The sequence below is a fragment of the Vidua macroura genome, chromosome 16 (assembly GCF_024509145.1).
Source record: "Vidua macroura isolate BioBank_ID:100142 chromosome 16, ASM2450914v1, whole genome shotgun sequence".
NCBI lineage: Eukaryota > Metazoa > Chordata > Aves > Passeriformes > Viduidae > Vidua > Vidua macroura.
The window spans coordinates 14,629,755-14,648,482 of NC_071586.1; the positions used below are offsets into that span (position 1 = coordinate 14,629,755).

Genomic DNA, 18,728 nt, shown 5'->3' on the forward strand with positions numbered 1-18,728 from the left:
TGCCCCTCCCTGCTCATCTCCCCAGGCTGCTGCGTGGGTGGCCGTGGGGTGTGGGGGGAGCGGGCTGGGTGCCTCCCATCCCTCCCTCCAAAAAGTGATGCCTCTGGCTCCAAAATTCTCCTGCTGGAGGTACTGGGGGAGCTGCAAGGAGGGCTCATCCCGTGCCCCCCAGGAGCAGGGAGGCAGTGGGGAGCCAGGGCCGAGCCCAGGGCTGGTTGGCAGCTCTGAGGAGGAGCACGGGGCAGCTGCCAAGGGCTTGGGGGCTCGCTTGTGAGGGCTTGTTCATGGCACATATTCCTTGTCAGGGCTCAGGCTCACACCTTGGCTCCCATTTCCTAGGAAAAATGCAGTGAGAAGGGGCTTCTATTCTTATTTTTCTTTTGCTGCTTGCTGGAGGTTTGGGGCTGGGAGCACACAGAGGGGCTGGGGAAATGCTCGGGGTGGTAGAAAATATTTGGCTGGACATTAGTGTCAAGGCACCTTGAGCTGCAGTTTATTGAGTCCAAGGCCACCTAATCTTGCATTTTAAATCTTAGGCGAGGCTCTCCTGCCGTGGGACCAGGGAGCTTTAATGAACAAAGTTGCTTTTTTACAGTACAAGTTTAAAAGAGGTGGGTCCCTTGAGGAGTCTTTGTGCCAGGACACGGGTCACCCTCCAAAGGGAGGGCAGACTGCAGTGGGGACCTGCTGTGCAAAACGGTAACAGAAGAGTCTCTTAAATAACCAGAAGAAAACACAATCGTGGACGATCCCTCCTTTCCCAGGCAGCATCCTGGGTTAAGGAGCTGGCTGGGTTTTGCCAGCTGATCCCACAGACCGCTGGGTGCCAGCTCCCCCCGTGATGCTTCCCAGCTTTTAACGAGGTCGGGGGTCACGCCAGCCTGGAGGAGACCTATTTAAAGGCTGTGCCATCCAAGATTGCTCCCAACACTACTGCCACCTGCCAGGGCGGGTGCCACGCACCCCTTCCGAGACCCAGCCTCTGGGGCTCTGCCCTGGACAGGGATGATTTTGGGCTGTCCATCACGGCCACGTGGTGCTGGTAAATGTAAACAAGAACCCCCTGCCCCAAGGAAGGCGGCGGCGCCTGCCTGGGCTCCACCAGCTCTGCAAGGCCACCGTCCCCAGCCCCTACTGGTCCTTCTGGCCCGTGGGCTCGGGGGGTGGCTTTTTGGAGTCCACAGGAGCGCCCTGAGCCCCCACAACCCTGTTCTTGAGGTGCTTGGACTGGGAGAGTTTGGAGAGCGGGATGCCCAGGGGTGTCCTCATCTCCTCGGTGGCCTTCTGGCCCTCGGGCAGGGCGGTGAAGCGCTTGCCCGGCGCTCTGGGGGCGTTTGGGGGCAGGTGGCCGGGTGCCGTGGGCTTGCTGGGGCCGAAGGTTTTGCTCTGCCAGTAGGGCTGGCTGCCTGCGATGGTCTTTTTGGGTTCTGCTCCCTCCCCTCTGTACTTGGTGGCCCTGAGGGGTTTCTCGTGCGTCGGGGAGCAGGAGACCTCCTTGCCCGGCTCTCTGCCCGCCGGGGTCCTGGGCCGGTAGCGGTAGATGTGAGTCCCCTGTTTGGGAAAGAGCAGAGACACCGTGAGCTCTGGCTGTTGGAAGGGTGCTGCTCCCTGCAAGGCCACCTCTGTCGCTGTCGAGCAGGACGGGAACAGAGAACTCCAGATCAGAAGGCAAAGAAAATGAGCTCTCTCCTTATTTCAAATGTACCACTCTATATATAGAGAACATCGAGAAGACTAATTTCATTGGTCTTAGAGTAAAAACATGTCACACCATTGGTGGGCAGTGAATGACGCACAGTAGCAGAACATATCTATAAACAATGTGAATAATAAGATAGATTAGAGAATTATTTACATTCTTTCCCAACTGCTTCCCAGGCTCTTGCCTGGTTAGAAAACCTTTCTCTTTCTCTCTGACTGAGCTGAGAATACCCACACACCTCCTCACCTGCCTGTGCCAGGTGTCCTCGTGGACAAACCCCTCTGTCCCTTGGTGCCTTGCCCAAATTCAGTGGCAGCTCGGAACGGCCTCAAATATTAACCACGGCTGATTCCTGACTCTGGTACCAAACTCTCTGACACTTCCCAAGCAGCCCTGGCAGTCTGGAGGCTGTCCCGAGCCAAGTTCCTCCTGCCTGGAAATCCAGGACAAGGCATCTCAACACCTTCTCCTCTCCAGCAGCAGCCTGAACACCCACGTTAATCATCTCAGCCCTCACGTCAGCCCCGAAGAGCATTCAGTCACCCAGACCCAGCCTGCGGGACCAGGTGAGTGCCAGGATCAGATGAAAGGATGGAGGGCTGGGAGAGGAGCTGGGATCAGGAGACAGCAGTGAGCTGCAACACCACTGCGGGGGTGGCTCTCATTAGCTGGGTTGAGACACACGTTTGGGTCGGCTCTGAGCACCATTAATCCTAATTCTGCCCTGGGTAAGGTTGTCACACATGGCTGTGGCCACCAGATGTTTATCTCCCCTTTGGGCGTGCCCACGCCATGATCTGGAGGTGCAATCGCACCTGTGCAGAGGTACCAGGGGAGGTGGGCTCTGGTGAGCCAAGGTGCAGATGGCAGGAGGAGCTGGGGCCAGCAGGCTGCAGAGCTGGCTGTGCCAACCTGCCCTGCCTCTGCCACGGCCCTCACTGCCAGGCAGTCCCAAAGTCCCAAAGGCCTCCCTGACCCTGGAGCTGACACCTCCTGCTTTGACCAGGAGGGTTGTGTTAAAGCAGTTTAGCTTAGGTAGTACGAGATTGATTTAATTAGGTGCTTAAAATCAGTGTTAAGGTCTGAGATGGCTTCAGGTGAGAAGGATTAAGGGTGATTTGGCTTTTCTCCCTCTGAGCTCATCATGTGCCTGAGCTGGGTGGTGGCTCCCGTGGCTCCTGACATGCTCGGGCTCTTGGGAAGAAGTTTAAACCATGGCTTAAACCAAGTATTCCACCCCAGGAACCAGCACCCTGCCCCTCCTGCCCACCAGCAGAATGAGGCAGTGCTTGCCCAGGAGAGCCTGAATCCTGCTGGGTGCTGAGCACTCCTCTGGGAGCCTTTGGAGAGACTCTGAGCTCTGTGAAATCAGCAATTCCTACAGATGTTGCCTATTTAGGAGGGATTGCCTCAAAGCCCGAGGGGTGGCTGTGCTGTGGATGGACACGGCTTGGCCAGAGCTTTGAGGTGTGATGGTTTGAGGGGAGCTGTGGGAGGAGGAAGAGGCTGGACTCGGTTTCCATGTCATTGTGGGCACTCTTTGGGGAGGAGATTGGCTAGAAGGGGCAAGAGGGGTGGGATGGTGGTGGGGAATGGTGGTTCCTGGCTGGAGGATGTGCTGCTGTGGTTGCACTGGGCTTTTTGGTGCTATGGGGTAACCCCAACCCATTACTGGTCTGGAGAGAAACCCCGCTGTGGGTTGGGTGCACGTCTACACTGCATTTGGGCCCGATGCCCCGTGGCTCCAGAATTTGGGATGCAGTTTGGCAAGGAAGAGGCTGATGTGGCATAGATGTTGGTGCTGCTCAGCCCTCCTGCCTGGCTCTCCACAGGTCCAGTGGTCACTCTCTGCCAAAAACCTGAGCCACACCAAGGCTGGCTCCATCCTGGCCAGACATGAAGATGCTGCCCCTGTTCCTCATCGTCTGCCAGAGATGGTCAGCAGGGTCCTGGACCCAGGTAAGGGCCCCCCACGTGGCCGTGGCACTGGTGGGGTGGGGATTTTCCCTGTCCCTAAGGGATGAATACGAGGGGGGCTTGTCTGGAAAGCTCTGCTCTGCACAGACCTGGGGGGTCTGCACGTGGGAGGGGGGCAGGAGAGGACCCAGGTGTCCCTCCTCCTCGAGCCTGCTGTGCATCCAGCTGTGAATGGGGCTGTGTGTTTAGGGAAGGTGGTTTCCAGAGAGAAATTGTTTTCCATGACATGGAAAACATGGTGTTTGCCCTGAGTGAGCCTCCACCTGTGTTTTGGGCTATGTTGGGCAATGGGCCAGCACCTCAGAAATGTGGACCCAGAAAAAAAAAAATACTTGAGAGACTTGATACTGATTTCTGTCAAATTTGAGTTTTCAAGAGTTAGTCAAGGGTTACTTCAATTTATTATTTTTACACACGGGAGAAACTCTTCCCTGCACCTCTGCACTGAGTGCTGGCTTTCCTAACCCTGATGCTGTGCTAATTATCTGCCTCTCATCAAAGGGCCAGAACAAGTTACTGCAGGAACACCAGCGTACCCAGCCGTCCCCAGCAAGGTGGCACCTGGGTCACAGAGCATCAAAGAGCTCGATGCTCCTTGCCCTGCAGGGCTCGGGGGTATTTGATGTGCAAGGATTAAAGCTCTGAGCTCCCTGTCACTGCCTGGGAAGGGAGAAGCAAGTGGACTCTGGGATGGTACATTTAATTCCCTGTAAATAGAGATTAGATGCTCAGCTGGGGTAACCTCAGGCAGTTTCAGTGATTTCAGCTCCTGGTTTAGCCCTGGGGGGTTGGAATGCCCCAAAAACAGCGGGCGGGGAGCCTTGAGAAGCCGGAGTGCTCGGCAGAGCTGCAGGAGGTTGCAGAGCTCGGGTGGAAATCGGGGGATGGCAGTGTCATCACCCCTGGGTGGGACGATGCTCTGGCCGTGGTGGGGATGCTGCTGTGACCTCGTGCTCCCGGCAGTGGGGTTCTGGCCTTGCTCCCCATGGAATTGCAGCAGGGTGCTGGCCCTGTGCGGTGACAGGGCCTGGCGTCACTCGTGGATCAGCCGCAAAGCTGCTGACTGTGGCACTCGCCCACAGAGGTTGCTGTCCCTGTTTCTCCGCTGTCTTGCTCTGCCTAATTATGTGTCCGAGCGCTTTCCCTTTGATGCTAATCACCCTGGCAGGGCGCTGCAAAACAAGCCTGAGAAGGACACGCCTGCATGCGCAGTCTGTCCCCAGCTGGGCGTGATGCCCCCGCTGATGGGCTGTGGACGGAGCTCAGCGAGCCCCAGCACATCTGTCCAGCTGTGGCCGGAGCTCCACCCCCAGCCCAGTGCTGTGGGCTAATCTTTAATTAGCCAAAACCTCCCCTTTAACAGCCATCCCCACTGCTGGACACCAACAGCTGTGGAATGCCCACCACGTCTTTGGTCACCTCTTGGGTGACCATGGCCACGTGCAGGGTGTTATTCTCCTTTATGGGAAGCCTGATCTCAGCATCTAGGACAACACCAAAAGTCGGGATGACGCCAAAAAACTTGGGATGACATCACACCTGGGTTGAGCTGACTGGGTCACCTCCAGGTTTGCAAACCTTTGTAGGGTGGAGAAACAAGAGGTTATAGCAAAAAGTCCTACCTGGGCAGCACTGCTGGGGTAGGAGCTGTTGCCATCCAGGATGGCGCGGGGCAGCATGGGCCTGATCTCCACGGCGTTGCTCCTCCTCTTCGTCACGTCCTCCAAGCGCATGTGCTTCAGGGAGGGGAGGCTGCCCAGGGGGCTGATGAAGGTGCCCCGGCTGATGTGAGGGTCACTGAGCTTCCTCTGCATGGGAAGGATCTCCCCGTTGTGGGTGACGTCCGAGTTGGTTCTCCGGAGGGGCCCGTAGCGATCCCTCACCTCAAAGTACTCGTCTGAGATGGAGGAGGCGTTGGAGCGGCGGTAGCTGTGGTCAGCAGAGCTGCTGGAGTAGCTCTCCTGGTCACTGAGGGTGATGTACTCCTCTTCCTCCTCCTCCTCCTCTTCTCCCAGCCCGTTGTGGGCGTAGGGAGGCCCTTTGTCCTCCTGTGGAGCTGCTGCTGGCCGCTCCAGCTGGACGTGGCAGGTCTCCTTGGAAGCTCGGTTGGGTTTCTCCTCCCGCTCCTGCTTCAGACCCGTGTGGTCGGCCAGTGGTGGCTGCGTGTCACCCTCCAGGGCAGCGCTGCTGTCACAGGTTGTAGTGACTTTGGTCATGAGGACACCGACTGGGATGGTCCTTGGCTTTGGAACTGGAGGCTTGACATCCTCCAGTGCCTCCTCCTGTGGCTTCAAATGGTGGCCCAGCGGTGAAGAGGCAAATGTCCCCACTTGCCTCGTTGTCCAGCTGATGCCTTCGATGGGGGTGGTAGTGGGGGCTGCGGGAGCTTCCATGGGGGGCTGTGGGATCTGTCTGTGGCTGGGGGACAGCAGAGGCAGCTCCTGGTCTGAGTTCTTCCTGGCCTCCATCTCCCTGTTCTTCAGCATCTGCCGGTGCTGCGCGCTGGCCTGGGAGACGTCGCAGACTTTGATGCGGTTCATCTGCGACAGCTTCGCGTTCTTCACCTTGGGGTCGATGATGTTGATGTAGCCCAAGACTTCGCTCCCAGGCTCGGGGTCCGGCTCCACCCAGGTGGGCAGGTAGTCAAACATGTTGGCTTTCTCCAGGTTCAGGAGGCCGGGGTGGATGAGCAGGGAGAGGTCAGCCACGTCGCCGTGCCGGTCGCCCCCCTGGCCCTCGGGAGGTGCTTTGCCTTTGTTGTCACTCTTCTGGTTTTTGTCCTGGTTCTCTGATGAGGTCTTGCTGATCTGGTCGGCGCTCTTGGCCTTCACCAGGGCGTATTTGGGGTTTATCAGCTTCTTCACCACGGCGTTGGCGGGGGTCACCGGCACCACGGAGGGCAGCGTTACGGGCTCGGGTTCGGGCTCTTCGCCCATGGAGATGGACTTGAGGCTCACCCCCTTGGACATGAGGTAGAGCTCCTGGAACTGCTTGTCAAACGCCTCCACCACCTGGCCCGAGAGGACCGTGATGACGTTCCGGTCCGTCCTCGCCGCGGACCAGGTGAAGCTGGAACAGAAACACATCGGAGACTCTCAGCTGGTAAATAGCACCTCTCCCCAGCCCTGGCCTTCCCCGGAGGACTGATGGAGCCAGCAGGGACATGATCTCACTGTAAACATTAATAATAATGGGATTGACAAAATAGCTCCCATCCCAAATTAGAGTGAAGGGTTGAAGTCCTGAGCACAGTGGGACTTGAAGTAAAAATAAAAGGTATTTGCAGTGGGGTCTGTTTTTCGCCTTAGTGTTGGCTGCTTTCCCTGTGTCAGTTTGGGTTAAGAGAAGTGACTCGTAAGTGGATGTGTTATTTGTTATGGCCAGAAAAGAGGAAAAGTTTCAGCTCCATGTTTGTAAAACTTGTCTTTTAGACTGAAACCTGACCAGGGCTGGTCCGTTTCTACCTAAGTAAGTTTTCCTTTGAACAAAACGAAAAATACTTTGTGCAGGACATTGACTGGGAAAGCTGAGCTTGCGTGAGAGCTGGGACTGGCTGTGTTTTGGTGCTTTGGTCATTCCCTGTGCCCATCAGCACAGAAACACTTGGTGTGTCCCACCACCTCCAAGAAGGGTGGGTGTCCTAGACCTGGCGGTGAAGGGAGCGGTGGGAACCCCTTAGGGCCCGCTCCAAATCTCCTTGGAAAATCTCCTCCCAGTTTAGGATGAGGAGAGCAAATCTGGCACGGGGCCCTGGGGCCTTGGACCACGAGGGTTCACACGGATCCTTTGACCAACACCTCCGTGGGGTGGGCAAGAGGAGATGTCACTGATTTACCTGTAGGAGCCACACATGGCTCGATCCCCGTCCACAAACATGAACTTCTGGGCCAAAGCCCCCTTGAACTTGGTGGCCGAGCGGGTGAAGAACTCCGTCCCCCCGGTGCTGCGGACGCGCAGGTTCTGCAGAGCAAAGGCAGAGGTGTGGGCAGGAGTGAAGAGCTGCTGTGAGACCACCACCCGCCCCTCCAAGAACGCCCCTCTGGATGCCCCACAGCCCCTCTGAGGACTGGGAATGTCCTTCATGGCCGGCTCAGAGGAGGCCACAGCGATGGGGAGATAAAATAGCTCGCCCAAGGCCACCATGGGCCCGGCTTGGAGAGTTTCCTGCTTTGCCCATGTGCCAGCTGTGTTTGCCAACTCTTGAACTCGGTGTCCGTGGGCGAGTGCTGTGTGGTGGTGCTGCCAAGCGCTCCCCAGCTCCTGCAATCTATGCAAATGCCACCATGGGAGAGGAGGTTCCACACCTGCTCCCACAGGAGATCTGCAGGGGGTTTTGGGGGGGAGGTGGTGACCCCAGCACAGCCCATGTGGACCTGCTGGCGGTGGGTTTGTCCTTCCCCACGCTCCCCCTTTGCTGTGCTCCTAAATTCGGGCATCTAGTCCTGCTTTTAGGGGCTGGTGGGAAATCAGGCAGTGGGGAAACACATTTTCACCCTCGGGAAACGAAACCTGGTGACGTGGGAGCAGGTCCCTGGTGTGGAGTTGGGTGTCCTCCCCAGGGAAGCCAGTGATGCAGGGGCAGCCCTGGCTCTGTGAAAATGCTTTTGTTCTTTTTTCATCCCCAGTCTGGCTCCTGTCTCCGGTGTCTCCATGGAGGGCCCTGGCACATTCCACAGCAGAGCAGATAGCATCTCCCACGGCAAAGGGGCTCCTTTCGGGTGGGGAGAAAATATTTTCTTAAGAAAGCGCCTGCATTCCTCCTGTTCCTGCTGGGATGTTGAGAATGCTGTTGCAAAAGGCTCTGTGTCATCACTGGGTCATGCCCTCCATGTCTGTTTTATTGTGTGTTTTGTTTTGTTTTTTTAAAGAAAAGCATCAAAAATATTTGTCTTCCCCTCCTCCAGCCTTTCTCATCTGCTTCCCTGGGCTCTCCTCTCTCCCTGGAGACCATGACCAGGCACAGTCCTAAGCCCAGGTGCACCCCTAGTCCCTGCTCCCCCACCCCTGGCAGGGAAATTCAGTGCAGATGATGTGAAAGCCACGGCTTTCCTGACTGTGTTTCCAGGGAAGTTCCACTCGCTGAACGGAGAAGGTTTGGGGGGAATCTTCTGTGAATTTCATGTTTTTCTTAGCATTTTCCTTTTTGCTTGCTGGGGTGAAACTGGTGCTGAGCATCCTAATTCCTGCCAGTGTGCTGCACTGAGGGGGCCGGGATGGCAATTCCCACCCCTGTCCCATGTTATGGGGCTGCTGAGAGAGCAGTGACACCCGAGGCTTCACCCTCTGCCCACCACCCACTCGGAGCTGACCCTTTGCCCAAACCCAAGGAGCAGCTCCGGCTGTTTTTCAGACAACAACGCTCCCGGTGCTGGTCCCTTTTCCTCCTCCTATCACTGCTGTTAAGTAAAATCTGCTTCTTTAATCCCTGCCGAGGCAGCGGGACGGCCGAGGAGCCGGGCTGGGTGAATCACTCCCCAGGCAGCCTTTGCTCAAGCGGCGCCCGCCTTGCCCAAGCCGGTTGCTAATTGCCGGCGACGGCACCGAGATAACGAGGGACGTTTCGTTATCATCTCCTGCCTCAAGAAGCAGCTCCCAGACTCTGCCCTACTTTCCTCACCTCCTCCTGCACCCCGTGCCAGCGAATTGGCTGCAATACGTGGCAAATCCCAACTTCTAGACATTCTGCAGATGTTCTCCTGCTTTTCCAGTCCTGCCACCGGGCTGCTAATGCAGGAAAACACCGGAGCGCGTCAGCGCTGGCTTTTCTGGTCTTGAAGCAGCAGCAGCCTGCGGGATCCCAGGCTCTCCAGGGAGCTGGGACGCAGGTAAAAGCTGGGCTGTGCTTGCTTTAATTGTTGGGAGCAGCAATTAAGCCAGGCCGGCGGGCACGGGTGTGAGGCTTGGGGGGTCCCTGAGCCCCTGCTCCCCCCACCTCGTGCCAGCCAGGTGCAAGGGTGTCGTGGCTCCTGCGTGTTCCTGCTCAGCCAGGGTTGGCCCTCACCCTAAGCAGATCTGGGGAGCTTGCCTGGGCACGGGCCCTCCCGGCGGGCATTTGGCAGCGGGCGCGCGGCCGGCTGACGTCAGCAGCGGCAACATCGCTTTTCTGCCAAGCAACAGGCAAGGCCGAGCCATGGTGGCCAGGAGTGGGGGTCTGCGAGCCCCCAGTGGGACTGTGGGGCTGCCCCGGTGTGTTTGCGTGCCATGCTGGTGATGGGGGCGTTGTGCCCGGGGCAGAGCCTGGGACTGTCCTGTGGCTGGAGTGAGGGTCCCTGCTCTGGCTGCTCCTCCTGAGGCTGAAATAACCCCCTGTCCTCTCCTCTGCCCCTTCATTGCCTTTGCATGAGCTCTGTGACAGGTGATTTTCTCTGCACCCTCTGCTCACACAGGGACGTGGAAGGGGAATCCCAGAATCGCTTGGGCTGGAAGGGACCTTAAATCTCATTCCAACCCCCTGCCATGGGCAAGGACAACTTAAACTAGACCAGGTTGCTCCAAGCCCCATCCAACCGACCCCTACACTGACAGGCATCCCTCCTTGTGCCTTGCCTTCCCTGGTTTTCCGTGGGATCCATGCACAGGAGCGGTTCCACGTGCATCCGTGGCCGGGCAGATCAGCGCCTCCAGCGTGCACTGCCCAGCGCAGTGAGAGCAGTGAGGGCATCCTTGGCAGCTGCCAGGGCCTCAGGCAGCGTGGGAGCCTCCCTGCTCTGCTCCCGGCCCCGTGCTGGGGCGGAGGCTCCGGAAAAGGGGAAAATCGAGTTTTTTAATTCCAGCCTCTGACTTGCGGGAGAGCCTGAAAGCGGAGAACGGGCGGCGGTGCCGGTCCTGCCCCCGGGGCAGCAGCAGGAGGCAGGGAGCTGGTGACAGCACGGATCCGGCGCTGGCACAGCCTCTGCTGCTGCCTCTCCCTCGCCAGCTCGTTCCTCGGGAGGAGCTGAGCTCGCAGGTTTGCCCTGGGCTTTGCTGTGCCCACCCTTGTAGGGCTGCACCCCTCAACCTCTGCTCTGTCCCAGCGCTGGTTGGGTACCAGCAGCCCCCTGGGCTTTCTGCATCCAGCTTTGCTGGGTGCAAATCCACATCCCATCTTCTCGCCCACGCCTCCCTGCTGCTCCTGGATTTGGGCATCACCTCCAGCTTTGGCTACAGGAAAAATGGACTGAACTCTTCACAACTGGGGTGTCTCTCCCAAGAGAGGAGGGAGCAGGATGGTAACTCTGATTATCTCCTGCATTTGGAGGAGGTTCCCTAGCTGCAGACCCTCGGGTCATCCCTACCTTCAAGTGTCCAGCGTGCATGTGGGCTCGCTCACACATCTGAAGGAAGTGCTTCACGTTGGTCTCATCCAAAATGATGTAGACTCCCACTTTCCTCTTGAAGCCGGCGTCCAGGAGGTCCTTGAAGATGTCCACGTCGGTGAACATGTCCATGACCACGGCGATGACCTGGAGAGGGGACAGGAGAGATGAGTCTGGGTAGCGTGGCCAGGGATAACCCAAGGTACAGTCAGAGCTTGTTTTGTGAGAGGCAAAGTGCTCCCTGTGGGAGGCTGGAATCTGGCGTGGGGCAGCCCAGGATTGCCCCCAGCTCCAGACAGTCTGAGGATGGGAAGTGCTCCCATTCCTCTGCTGTCACTGTGGACAGTTCGATCACCAAAAGAGGTGGCTGTGGCACCTGGGGACATGGTTTAGTGGTGGCCCTGGCAGTGCTGAGTTAATTGTTGGATTTGAAAACATCTCCTGGATGTTTTTTCCAACCCTAACCATTTCAGTGGTGATCTAAAGAATAACCTACTGATGAAAAACCAGTTACTGAGGGTGAATCTAACTTTCCTGCCTTTTAACAGGCTTCACAAAATTCAGAGTCCAGTCTCTGGCTGAGAAGTTTGGTGTCCCTTTGCTATCAGCATTGCAGGGAGCATCAGAAGGGGAGACCTTTGATGCACAACGACCACAGAATGGTTAAGGTTGATAAAGACCTGCAGGATCATCAAGCCCAGCCATTGAGTGCTGTGTCCGTCTGTCCTGGTCTCACTGCCCAGCCTGGGCTGCTGCTCCTCCTGCACAGGTCCCTCCTTCCTCCCAGGCTGGATGGAAGGAGCAGAGCCAGGACAGCAGTGGCAGCTGTGTTTGTCACAGGCAGTGTCACTGATATCCACAAGCTGGAGCTGCCTTTGGACCCCAGGGCGTTTACTGCTGTCCCAGCCACAGCTGGGGCTGATAGGAAAATGGATCTGGGCCACGCTGGGAGTTTCACTGGAATGTCTGCCTGTGCCCATGGGTGTTGATTTCCTGGTGATGGCATCACCGGTGGCGGTGAGCAGCAGCTCACGGCAGGCAGAGGGGCTGGAGGCAATCCCAGGGCAGCTCCTCAGGGATTTCTGCCTCCCCTCATCCCAGGGAAAAGCATCAGGGTGCTGGTTTGTCCTTGTCCCACGGCTGAAGTTCCTCCCACCCCTGTGGCTGTTCCTGGAAGGTGCTCTGGGCTGGGGGCAGGTGGGTGCTCTCAGCCACTTGCCCTTCCAGAGGGGCCCTGCTGGCCATGGCAGAGGCTGAGCCAGGGGGGACACCAGGGAGACCCCAGGGTGCTCTTCCCTCCCTCAGGAAGGGGCTGGGATGGTGCTGGGTGCTTGCACACTCAGACGAGCTCTCAAAGCACCGAGCTGCCTTTTAATTAGTTCTGTGCCACAGGACGTGGAGAGCTTTAATTAAGCAGAGGATTGTTATGACACTGCTGCCTCTTCCCTTCCTTTTCTGCAGGCGATGGGGGGAAGAGCAAGGCTGTGTGGGGAGCCCCAGCCCTGCTGTCCCTGATGCCACCCGGGTGTCCCCAGCCCTGACCACACAGGAGAGTTTTGGGAGGTGCCAGCGAGGCAGGTGAGGGGGCACTTTATGGCTTTGCCGCTCGATTTTAACTGAATTCCCATTTATCCTCACCCAAGAGCCTCTCCCCAGGCTTTGCTGTGGAAAGCTAAATCCTCACTCCCTTGTGCACCCACTCGTGTGTTTGCTCGTCCATGTTGTCCTGGTGGGGAAACTGAGGCAGGAATCAGCTGTGGGACGGGTTCAAAGCTACTCTGGGAGTTCTGGGCTTGAATTTTCCGTGTTCAGCAAGAAACTGGGGAGGAGCTGAGCTGTCTCCCATGAGTCCTGGGTAGGGGACACCTGTGGTGGGACAGTGTGGGTTTGGTTTGGTGGCAGATTATTTGCTTTCTGACCCTGCTGCTCCCTGCCCATGTCTGTGTTTACCCGAGGAAAAGTTGAGCACTTGTGGAATGGGGATGAGAACAGCGCTGACCTTTGTTTCTGAGGGAAAGGAACATTTTCCCTCAGAAAGCATTTTCCCACTGTGCCCCATCCCAGCCCTGCTCACACACTGCGGGCAGTGGCCCAGGGTGGGAAGGGAGCCCAGCTCTCAGCCACTTGCCCACGTTTTAACCCAATTCCTCCTGCTCAGCTGGTGCATCCTGTCGCTGCTCAGCTCCTGCTTCCCTCCCCACCGTGTCTTGCCTGCAGGACAGGCTTGGCCCTGGTTTGTCACCGGGCTCTCACTCCAGTGTGCCAACACTGCCCTGGCAAGGGGCCGGGAGAGCGCTGGCAGCACTCCCCACGCAGGGACTGTCCTTGTCTGGGTGAAATCTGCTGCTGGGCTTGAGCCCTGGCATGCCAAACCCTGGCACAGGGGTAATCTGCAAAGAGTGGAGGCCTGTCTGCTCTGGAGCAGTGAAATCCTGCGTGCTCTTTGCTTCCCAGCTTGGGGAATGGGGTTGTCTGGAGCGAGCTGTGCCATCTGGCTGTGAGGAGCGAGCCTGTCCCTTGTCCCTGTCACCTCTGCCAGGGCAGCGCTCGGTGCTGGGACGTTCCCTTTCCTGAAGCCCTTTTGCTGCTGCGTCATCCCAGGAAGCTTTGCCATCCCTTTGCCATTCTCCTGGAGGGTGCAGAGGAAATCAGCCCTAAATCTACAGCTGGAGGCTCCCAGTGCCCATGTGGGAGAAGCTTTTCTTGCCTGCAGACGTGCAGGTGCTGGGTCCCAAATCCCTGAGGAGCAGGGAGCATTGTATCCCCCTGGACGTCCCAAATGAATCCCAAAAAATCCCAAATGCTCTTGTGATTTTTTGGAACAGCTTTGATGAGTGCCTAAACTGCAGGATCATGTTTTATAGAGGAAGTTGCAGGTCTTTATTGTCTCACTATGAATCATCAGATAATGACATTTGGGGTGCACCACGTGGGCATTTAATAAATTAGGCAGGCACCAAGGCACAATTAGAGGAAGAGTGTTGGGCTGGAGGAGAGGTGGGACAAGTAACATTAATAATTGCTCTCCCCTGTCGACCCTTTCATCCAGGAACAGCAGCAGGTTTTGTAAACAGTAATTAATAGGGCCTCCCAACCTTTGCTGGAAGTTGCTCAGGGTAATTACATCACCACAATCCCAACCTGGAGCCTCAAGTGAAGAGAAGAGGTCAGAGTCACTGCTCTCTCCACTGGCTCCAGGCCAAGGTCAATGTTTTCATGCTCTGGTTTCTGGTCAGAAGGAGCCAAGAGGAGAGGAGGAGGGACATCTTCCTCCCTTCCACCATAGAATCATTCAGGTTGGAAAAGACATTCAGGATTGTCAAGTCCAGCCTTGGATCCATCACCACTTGTCACCGGCCCAGAGCGCTGAGTGCCACATCCACAAATTCCTTGGAAGCCTCCAGGATGGGGACTCCAAACCTCTCTGGGCAGCCCCTTCCAGTGCCTGACCACCCTTTCCATGAGGAAATTGTTCCTGATGTCCAACCTGTGAGCTTTGCAGCCCGAGGGATCTGCAGCAAGGAGGAGACGGCTGTGCCACGGCTCGGCCTGCTGAAGGTCTCTGGGGGAATCCCTCACCAGCTCTGCTTGTTGGCCACAAAAATGGGATTTTCAGGGATGTGGCCACGGGATCCTGCCTCTCCTTTCTCCTGTTCATTCCCAGCAAGAGGAGAGGATCATTTGCATCTCCCTCTCTGGCACGCCTGGGTTTGAGGCTCTGCGTTTGGCGTTGTTCCTTCAAGCACCAGGGCTCTTCTGACCCTCAGAGCAGCCTCACATCCCTGGGATTCCTCACCCCAGCACCAGCACTGCTCTCATGGGCTCTGAACTCTCCTGGGCCAGCGCCAGAGGACTTTGCTCTCCTGGACAGCGACTCGCATGGCGGGGTTTGGGGCTGGCACCGGGAGCAGAGTGTCTGGGACGGCGTCTGGAGCAAGGGTCATCCTCTGGCAGGGAACTGTGAACCTCTCCCAAGCCTGTGCTCCTTTGCACGTGGTGGAGAGCACTGGGGCAGGGACCTCCCCAGGGAGGACAGCACATGGACAGTGTGTGTGACATCTGATGGTGGCCGCAGGACGGTGCCTTTGTCCACTCTCAGCTTCCTCAGCCAAACCCTTTCACCTCTGAGCTGCTCTGAAGACCTTGAGCCCTGGCAGAAATCAGCAGGGTGGTCTAGCCCAGTGTTCCCCACCCTCACCTGGGCTCCTCTGTGTGACAGCAGGTTCAGCTGCAAGGACTTCTGTGCTCAAATACGGGACGGGAGACCATGGAAGAGCCCCACTCTCCTGTAACTCCTGCCACCCCCAGGCCCTGCAGCACGAGGCACTCACCCATCTCTACACTTCCTGAGGCACCATGAGCTCCGAGCAGGCTCCTGCATGTCACCAGTGGTGTCACCATGTCTCATCCCACAGTCAGGGCCCGTCTGGAGCGGGAGGCAGAGCCCAGCCCTGCTCAGGGGCCATCGGGTGCCGGCGATGAGCACAGCAGCAACAGCCGTGGCCACGTCCCCGTGTCCTGGAGAGGCTCCAGGGGAGGTGGGGATGTGCCTGACTCAGCTCTGGGAGCAGGAGCAGGGCGTGGGATGACTCAGGAGGAGCTGCTTGCGTGGGGGCAGGTGGGAAGTGGTGAGTAGGCAAAGGCAGGCGGGAGCTGCAAGCCCAGGTCAGAGGCGGCCGGAAAGACCCGAAGATGAGACATTGTTTGTTGTGGGATTGTTCTCCCATCCTCCATCCCACGGGATGTCAGCTCTCCCTTCCCTTTGCCCTCGCTGCAAAGCGCTTTGGCGGGGAAAATGTCACAGGTGAGCACAAGTCACCTCGACTTCTGTGAGGTGGCCAGAGATGGCTCCTGCCCACACCCCTGACACCCCCAACAGCCATTCCCCTGATCCTGCTGCCTTGGATGTTTTGAGAGATTCGTTTTTCTGCCTGAGCTGGTCTGGAGAGGCTCTGCTGGCTGCATGTCACAGGTTTCCCTCTCTCCTAGCAGGATCTGCAAACCCCAGCACTATCTCTGGAGCAGCCAGGTGGACCTGATGCATCCTGGCCTGTCCCCTCTGCTCCACAGCTGCCCCGGCAGGGTCTCCCTGTTTCCCTGCTGGAACATCCTCTGGGTTGGGAAGCTCCTTCCTTGGAGCTCTCACGGTACTGGATGCACAGAACTCAAGGAGCTTCCAAGCACCAAGAAACCAGCAGGTACCAACCCCTCCTGGGACTGGGTCGCTGGGAAACACCAGCAGCACCTTCCCACCTCTGCTGACCTTCAGCACAGGCCACCATCTCCCTCCTTCCCTGGGTGATGGCTCATGCACCCCCACTCCCTGCGCCTCGGCTTGACGCCACAGCGAGGACAAGTCTCAACCCAAATCCCTTCAGCATCTGCCCGGCCTTGTCCCTCCTGCTCACCAGCTCATCCTTGTCCTCTGAGAGCCAGGATGAGCCAGCTTGGAGCCCCGCAGCCATCTCGGGCCAAGCTTGACCCTCGTGTGGGTCAGTGCTAGACCAGAAGCTTTGACTACTTTGCTCCAGGCTCGTGGACTGGACGGATGGTGGACACAAGGAACTGAGGCTGGGCCATGACCCCAGGGTCAATACTGGACAGCTGGTGGACCCAGGGCCTGAAACCAGGACACAATCCCAGGTTCCTGCGTGCTGTCACACCGGGAATAACGATTGTGGAGTGGCCGGGATTGTGGGCTCACAGCTGGAGAACAACTCAACCCATTTTTCTCCCCAGCAGCTTTCCCCAGAGCCCCGCAGGGACGCTGGGACGAGCGGTGCTGCTGTGTGGATATTGGGAAGGGCTGTGCTGCTGCCAGGAGTGCTGAACCCGGCTGGCAGCATCCCCAGCAAAACCCGATCCCCGAATACTGGTTACAAGGAAAAACCTGCACGCTTGGCCCCGCTGCCTCTGCTCGGGCAGAGCTTCCCGCAGGACAGGGATTGCCCGGCTGGGCAGGACTTGGAGCACGATGCCCTGGGGCCAATCCTGCCCCGTCCCCGCGGCGCACCTCACCTTCTGAGCCTGGCAGATCATCTTCCTCACCACCTCCTTGATGTGCGCCTGGCCCTCGATGGGTGGCTGCATGTAGACGCTGGCCCTGGTGACCCCGCGGTAGGCGATGGTCTCGGGCCAGCCCAGGTCCAGCTGCGGGATGGAGCGGTCGGACCTCTGGGGCCAGTACTCCAGGGAAGGGGCCATGTCCTGCTCGTCCCCTTGGCTGTTCCGGTCGCCCTCGCTGTCCCCGCCGCTGCTGCCGTGCCGCGGGATGTACTCGGAGCCGGGGTCGTACGTCTCCAGCGTGTCCAGGATCTTCTTCAGCTCCAGCTCGGACAGGAAGTCCCTGATGTTCTCCCTCTTCAGGACTTCATAGAAGGCGTCGGGGCCACGGGAGGCCAGTGCCTCCAAGGCCAGGCGCTGCTCCTCGCTGTAGAAGAACTCGGGCTTGGACTCGCTGGACCTCCAGTTGACGTGGCTGTCGTCCAAGCACTGCACCTGGGAGAAAGCCATGGTGACCCCGCACGCCGGTCCCCTCTCCCGAGGGAGCTCTGTGCCCCCAGCGAGCGCCGGATGTCGGCAATAAATAGGAATTAATTATTCTCCAGTCTTTAAATACACAGTTTGCTTCGCCCTCCCCGGCTCAACGCGCAGCTTGGGGAAGGCACCGCTCCCTTTTCCAACGGCTCCTGCCACGCCGGAGCTCTTCCTGCCGGGGAGGAGGGTTTGGTTTCTGGCTTGCTCCGGGCAAGGAAAACGCGGAGCTTCCCCCAGCAGGGGCTGCGTGACGGGGCAGACAGCCCCAGGTGTACCTACAGCACCAGGAAGGTCCTTCACCCCCGCGTCCGCTCTCTCCTCATCCTCCGCTCTCCCAAGACAACGCTAACACCGGGTGAAATAAAAAAACTGGGAAAGAAACAAAGAGAAAAGCGGCTTAAGGCAGGGCAGCGAGGAGCAGGATGTCCCGGCCGAGGTGCCGTGCCTGGTTCTCGTTCCCGGAGGAGCGGGGCAGCCGCGGGGGTGCTCGGCGCTGTGCCTCAGCCTCCTGCGCATCGCCCCGGCAGCGCACGGCTCGGGGCTCTGCCAGCGCGCAGTGCCGGGCCGGACAGGTAACAGCAAGAAGTGAAAAGAGGAAAAGGAAAAGAGTGATTCATCCCTCCGCCCTGCCCCACCTGCAGTCACATGCTGCCTTCACACGTTCCCTGCCCAGCCCGATTAACTCTTTCGGCTGATGCGCCCTCACACCTGCGGAGCGGAGCCCGGACCCACCCGGAGCGTGCGGGTGTGGGAGGGTCCTGGGCGGCTCCAGAGGGCTTTGGGTGTTCTGTCTTTAAAAAAAAAAAAAAAAAAAAAATCTCTCCTCTGAGATTCCCCCCTCTCCCGATGTGCCGGCTGGTAAGTCAATATTTTCCAGGCAAAGAGCTCTGTCCTGTGGTTAACCCCTCCTGTGCTGGTGCAGGAGCTCGGAGCCAGGGTGGGTCCAGGGGGGCAGCACCGAGTGGGAGCTGCCAGAAGGGTTCAGAGCTGCACTGAGGCAGGTTTAAACTGGGTATTAGGAAGCATTTCTTTATGGAGAGGGTGTTCCAATCCTGGAACAGGCTTAGAGAGGTGGTCAAAGCCTGTCAGTGTTTGAGGCATTTGGACAATGCCCTTAATTTTTTTGGTCAGCCCTCAATTGGTCAGGCAGTGGGACCAGATGATTGTTGTAGGGCTCTTCCAAATGAAACCATTTATTCTATTCTGTCCTGTCCTGT

At 58.0% G+C, this 18,728-nt stretch overlaps 1 protein-coding gene across 1 annotated transcript; it reads right to left on the minus strand.

Moving 5' to 3' along the window:
- Positions 1-494: 494 nt before the first annotated feature.
- On the minus strand, positions 495-17,961 carry FAM83G (family with sequence similarity 83 member G). Its single transcript, XM_053992165.1, has 5 exons — positions 16,993-17,961; positions 10,954-11,121; positions 7,515-7,639; positions 5,302-6,748; positions 495-1,551 (listed from the first exon to the last, which is right to left on the minus strand). Exons 1-5 carry the CDS (start codon positions 17,485-17,487, stop codon positions 1,132-1,134), a joined length of 2,655 nt encoding a protein of 884 aa, XP_053848140.1. The 5' UTR covers positions 17,488-17,961; the 3' UTR covers positions 495-1,131.
- Between the last annotated feature and the right edge of the window lie 767 nt (positions 17,962-18,728).